The sequence below is a fragment of the Scophthalmus maximus genome, chromosome 14 (assembly GCF_022379125.1).
Source record: "Scophthalmus maximus strain ysfricsl-2021 chromosome 14, ASM2237912v1, whole genome shotgun sequence".
Classification (NCBI taxonomy): Eukaryota; Metazoa; Chordata; class Actinopteri; order Pleuronectiformes; family Scophthalmidae; genus Scophthalmus; species Scophthalmus maximus.
This window is the reverse complement of record NC_061528.1, coordinates 501,791-508,087: the sequence shown is the minus strand read 5'-3', so window position 1 is coordinate 508,087 and position 6,297 is coordinate 501,791. Positions and strand designations below refer to the sequence as shown.

General features: G+C 42.4%; 1 protein-coding gene across 10 annotated transcripts in view; it reads left to right on the top strand.

Moving 5' to 3' along the window:
- The first annotated feature begins 1,646 nt into the window (after window positions 1-1,646).
- The window catches only part of ttn.1 (titin, tandem duplicate 1), a 161,136-nt gene continuing 156,485 nt past the window's right edge, over window positions 1,647-6,297 (top strand). For 6 of the 10 annotated variants that reach the window (XM_047337054.1, XM_047337059.1, XM_047337058.1 and 3 more), the window contains exons 1-2: window positions 1,649-1,862; window positions 6,003-6,106. In XM_047337054.1, coding sequence (XP_047193010.1) covers window positions 6,016-6,106 — 91 coding nt within the window. In that variant the 5' untranslated portion in view covers window positions 1,649-1,862; window positions 6,003-6,015. Of the gene's footprint in view, window positions 1,863-6,002; window positions 6,107-6,297 lie in introns of all 10 variants that reach the window. The other 4 variants (XM_047337052.1, XM_047337051.1, XM_047337050.1 and 1 more) reach the window with 2 other exon arrangements.

The following is a 6,297-nucleotide window of genomic DNA, read 5'->3' as shown; positions in this document are numbered from 1 at the left end:
GTGAAAGAATCGAATTGTCTGTGTGGAGGAGGTGGAGAAGAGGAGGGAGAGGAAGAGGAGGGAGAGGAAGAGGAGGAGGGAGAGGAGGAGGAGGAGGAAGAGGTGGAGGGAGAGGAGGAGGAGAAGGAGGGAGAGGAGGAGGAAGAGGTGGAGAAGGAGGGAGAGGAGGAGGAGAAGGAGGGAGAGGTGGAGGAAGAGGAGGAGGAGAAGGAGGGAGAGGAGGAGGAGGGAGAAGAGGAGGAGAAGGAGGGAGAGGAGGAGGGAGAAGAGGAGGAAGAGGAGGAGAAGGAGGGAGAAGAGGAGGGAGAGGAGGAGGAGAAGGAGGGACAGAGGAGGGAGAAGCGGAGGAGGAGGAGGAGAAGGAGGGAGAAGAGGAGGAAGAGGAGGGAGAGGTGGAGGGAGAGGTGGAGGGAGAAGAGAAGGAGGGAGAGGAGGAGGGAGAAGAGGAGGAAGAGGAGGAGGAGGAAGAGGTGGAGGAAGAGGAGGAGGGAGAGGAGGAGGAGAAGGAGGAGAAGGAGGGAGAGGAGGAGGAAGAGGTGGAGAGGAGGAGGAGAAGGAGGGAGAGGTGGAGGAAGAGGAGGAGGAGAGGAGGAGGAAGAGGAGGAAGAGGTGGAGGAAGAGGAGGAGGGAGAAGAGGAGGAAGAGGAGGAGGAAGAGGTGGAGGAAGAGGAGGAGAAGGAGGGAGAAGAGGAGGGAGAGGAGGAGGAGAAGGAAGAGGAGGGAGAGGGAGAACATTGTTGGAAAGATTTGGTAATAATCTCAATAAATGTGTGTCCGGTCGTCTTTAGACAATTTCATGTTCAGGTTACGCATTTAGATACACATCACTATATCTCCTGGTGTCTTTCATTCCCAGTAGAAATTCATATTGAATACTTCATAATTTGCTGATACCAGCTGCTACACGCCACATGTGGATAAAGTAGATAGATATAAACATTAGAACTGAAGAAGCCGAACGAAGTGTGAAGGAGAAGTAAGAGACGGACGAATGAAATGAGCCACGCTGACTCAGCATTAATATTATTATTTTATTGTTGTTGTTGTTGTTGTGGTGATTACTTGTGAGTAACGAACCTGATTGAGCTCATTGAGTCTTTAAATCATCATCGTAACAATTTTTACTGTCGTTTCTTCACGTTGTCACTTTTGATGAGTCACATGATCTGAACTGCTACGATCAGACAGAATCATGAGGAGGATGAGGAGGATGATGAAGATGATCGACAGCTGAGTGTCTCAGTGAAGTGATAAAGGGGCGGGGCTGAGTTGTGTAAACAGTGAGAGCTGGTGTGTTGTAACGGCCAGCTGGGGGGGGGGGGTGACTGACAGGAACAGCCTCTGACCCTTTTGGTCCTCGTCTGTTTCACGACTCTGAGACTTTTAGTTTCTTCTCCTCAGACAAACGTCTTTAACTCAACAAACCAAACCGTTGCTCACTCGAGTCGTTTCACCACCAACGATCTCTGATCCACTCCAGATCCAGTCGGGATCAACGGTGACGACTGACGTGGGGGAGGTTGTGTAAATGGCTGCCATGTCCCATCATGCCCCCTGAGGGTCCCGAGGGCCAATGGGCAGCGAGCGTGGGGCGATGATGCAGGTGCTCCCCCTGGTATATAAGGCTACCCCACCGTCTGGGCCCTCCTGAGCAGTTGGAGCAGCCTCGCCTCGGCTGGAGGGAACGCTGCGAGGAAACAGAACTACACTGTCACTGTGTAGTTTTGTTTTTCGGGGGGGGGGAGATATCGAGTCTCAACTGTTCTCACCTTGGATTTTTGTGAGAAACTCTGTGGATAAGGAGGCCGCTGCCCGTCAGTCCGCCGGGCTCGTCCCGTCAGTCCAAGGACCCTTGGAGACAAGTGAGTACCTATGTGCTGTGGGTGTGAACGTGACCCGTGTGTCGGACTCTTGGGCCCAACGGGGACGTTTTGGTGTTTTTCAGCCACAGTCACATCTTTCTGGCCTCGTGCATCGAACGCTGCAGGGACGTGACAGAAGCCCAGAATAGCAGCTGAGACACGACGGAGGCCCGTCGCCGCGGCCGATGGCTTTTTAAGGGAATCAGCAGCAGGGTATCAGCTCTCTGCAGCAATGTGCCACATGGTGCCTGTCAGTCAAACTGCATGGGGTCAGGGCGGGGGGAGGGGGGGCGGGGAGGAGGGGGCGGTGTATTTTTGGCCACGGCCATATCTGTCGCTCAGATTCCAGTCCGTAAATATCAGCTGAGTTTAGGGTTCGCTCCAACTTTAACTTTTTAACATCTGCCTTGTGATTTTTCATCAATCATCAGAGTTGATCGACTCGTTCACAAAGAATCTGAGCAACTGTGAGTCAATGTAAAATCAGCTGATTCCCTGAAAACAAACCAGCAGCTGTTCTGACGAGGCGTTCACTGTCCCTCTGAAAGCCAGGAACAATCTGATCAACCTGCTTTTTCTTATTGACTTTGACTTTTAGTAGAAAATGAACAGTCGTGTGTGTGTGTGTGGTTAATACATTTTATCGTCTCAGTCTCTGAGACTTTCATATTCTGATGAAATAAGAAATTAAGAATTAACGTTTGCTTCATTAAAAACATACTTTGAATAGATTTTGATTTTGTGAATATTTTCATTCACATTTAAAAGTTTTGTTGCAGAAGAGACTTATGATATTACACAGTAAATTTATTGGTAGTTTATTTTTTCCTCAGAATTAAAACTGCTTCAGACGTCATCGTTTGTTATTTAATGTATAATATTGGGCTCATCATACATATCAGTTACATTATATTAATATTTTCTTCTTTAAATTTCAGGCTTTTTATAGAATTTCTCATCAGATAGTTTGAATGTAAAAGTTATGGCTGATGACATCATCAAATTCCTTTATAGACGTGATGAAGTTAACAGGAAAATTAATGTAAATAACTGAGTTGATTGATTTTATGATTATTATTGTCAGAAGAAGAAGACTAACTTGTATCAGTTGACACATTCATTTATTATGTCAAAACTGAGCTGAAGTATGAAGCTGAAATCATCTTTTGGTAAAAAGTGTCACACGATTAAAAGACGAAGTTGAGCAGCTGAGTTGAAATCAGACTAAATTATTAAATTATTAATCTACACAAACGAACGACTTTGTCCGTCAGATTAATAAAACGTGTCGTTCAGATCAACTCTTCTCGACCGTTGAAAAAATTACGATTATTAATTTCATGCACATGTTCAATATTTAAATTTAACAGAAAACCGAATCTGAAAAAGTATTTTTATCTGTGAAGCATTTTTTCATATCTAAAAAGTTTTTTTTTCTTTTTTTTATTGATTAATTGATTGAAACTTTGATGAAGAGCAGATTATTATTTCCTTATGAAGAAATTGTTTAACACTCTGATACAAGTATCAACAATGTTTTATTAATAATATGTTGATACGGTTACATTCTCATCGATACGTGTCAATTTATTGACATTAAAGAAGAAGTTATCAGATCATAAATCTCAGACTCAAACGTTGAACCTTCATTTTTATGTTAAAAATCTAATAAAGAAACTGAAAACTAACAAATAAGATGAAACGAAGACAATAAATTGTGGAACATTAATAAAATGTTTGTTAGTAAAATTGAAATGACGTCAAGTCAGTTAATGACACTGTTAATGTTAAAGTTATATTCATATAATTATTGTTCTAGATGATAACGACAGTGAAGTTTGTCTGTTTCTTCCTGTTGCAGCTGAAATGAAGTCGTAAACATCGTAAAAGTTTTATCTCACATATACGACGCCACTAAACTGAGTTTAGGCTCCTCCCCCAAAATCCCAGCAGCTGTTTTCATCTCGTGTCTGAGGAAATGTTTGTTTTCAACCATTGAACATAAAAATCAAACAAAGAAACTCAAACTATAACAAAACAAAATAACAAATGTTCTTAAAAACACTTTTTTTCTTTTCACAATCGTTGATGATTTTTACAAATATGAGAAAATAGAAGCATTATTTTACAGTTCAACTTCTTTTTCAAGAGCAAGAAATATATTTTTCGAATTCACTGCAAATCAAGTTTCCGTTATTCATTTATGAACATTCAATGTTCAAATCATTGAAAAGTGACTGAATTCATTTTTTTTCTAATTTACATAAACATTTTAATCAACTCATTAAACAAATGAAGATTTTAATAATCTACAAAAACAAATAAACACTGATACAAATAATGAGACTCAATAAATTAAAGTAATAAAACCAAAAAGAACAATAAATAAAGAGAATAAAGAATTCACACAATGTCGTTTCATCGGTTGTAAGAGTCAAATTAAAACCACACAAAGTCACTTCAACTGAGATGATCAGTTTTTGATCAGTTATTGATTTTTCTAAACTTTCTTATTTTTATTATTTCTCAGCTTTTAGTTTTTCTTCTGACTTTCCTCCTCATCATTTCTCTCTTTCATACTTTGAGATGAATAATCAGATCAGTTGCTTTTGGTTCTCTGAGTTTGAGTCGACGATTCGTTTCCTGCTTCGTCCGGATTCTTCTAAACTTCACCTGCTGCAGATTTAGCACTTTTCTTCTTCTGCTGTTTCCTCTGACGATGCAACAGGCCGTCGACCTCCAGCTGCCGCCGTCCGTCAGCATCATCTGCCCCCCAACAAGCCACGCCCCCCTGACATTTATAGCTCCTGGCTGTCTCACCTGTCTCGCCCTCGTCTCACTGCTCTGAAACTCACAGCTCTGTGCTCGGACCGTAGATCTATGATCAGTTATTATTATAGATCTATGGTCTGATCTATGATCAGTTGTTATTATAGATCTATGCTCTGATGTGTGTTTCCTGATCAGGCGTCTCAGTGTGAAGATCACATGACGTCGTTCTTCAGGAACAATGTGGTTGTTGGTTGTTTCAGTTTTCAGTCCAGGATCAGTGTCTCTGTCACAACCTGATCACATCTGTTCTGTGGGTCAATGTGTCTGTCAGTGAACTGATCCTGGTCCAGGTCCAGGTCCTGGTCCAGGTCCTGGTGAGGCCTCCTCAGTGTGTGCCCTGATGATGTCATAGTGATGTCATGTGGTTGTGTTTCCTCCTCTGCTTCTGACTGAGAGATGCTTCATGTTCGTTTCATCCACAGAAACTGTTTCCTCTCGACTCAGCGTCAGAAAATTTTCACCACATCAGTTTATTTAGAAGCACAAAATCCAACTCTTTATAAAACTGGACGCAGTGACTGTGTCGTGTGAAGCCTGTGTTCTGTGTCCTGACCAGCAGGGGGCGACTCTATGAGAAAGTGACTCGACTTCTCACTTGATTCATAACGTCAGTAAAAAATTTTCCTTAGAAGTTTATGGTTCGAGTCTTCTTCAACACATGATGATCATTTTGTACATTATGGTTCATTTACAGTCAAATAGACCATAAAGCTATGGATGGGTTTGGGGCGTGGCTATGGCGTGATTGACAGCTGGTACTGTCCAATCTGTGCAGGTCGCAGGTGCAGGTGGACGAGCTGGTCACTTCTGGTTTAAAAGAATAAAGATGAAAAAGAAAACGTCAGTTCACAAACTAATGTGACGTCGCAGTTGATGGTTGAGCAGAAATGAAAGATGTGCTGGGAACGAGAGACACTGTCCAGGTGCATTATGGGAAACGTAGGAGCTTCTGTCGTTACTGGTCTCAGGTTTGTTGAGGGCCTGAGGGGAATTCACGTATCGTCTAATGAAGTTAGCTGAATATTCTTCAGAATGACGACAGTTGTTCTGTCACCGTCCACGAGGACGTTAAGCATCAGCAGCTCCATGAAGCTTCAGGACTCGGAAATCTGAGCCGCGACAGATGCAGGCTTCTATTTGTGGAGAGAGGAATTATGGGACGGCCGTGTCTCCTTTCCTAAAGGTTGCCCCCCTGTGTTTCCTAGACCGAGGGAGGAAGGAAAGGAGACAAGACGTTCCCTCTGCTGTTGGAGACAAAAAAAAATATATATATTAAATTTTCATTTTGTTTCTGTTGTTCGGTTGCAGGGTGTCGACCATCATGTCAACACAGGCACCAACGTTCACGCAGCCGCTGCAGAGCGTCGTGGCACTAGAGGGTAGTGCCGCGACGTTCGAGGCTCAAGTTAGTGGTAAGAACCATCTGATGTGTTTAAACTTAATCTGACATTTCATCTTATTTCTTCAAAATGTAAACCATTAAAACCTTTTTCTGAAAATCCCTGAACCTTTTCTCACGTTTGACTTTGACATCACATTTTATCTTTTAAAAGTTTAACTGATTTATAAATGTTTTACTTTAATCTCTCATATCTAATACTCA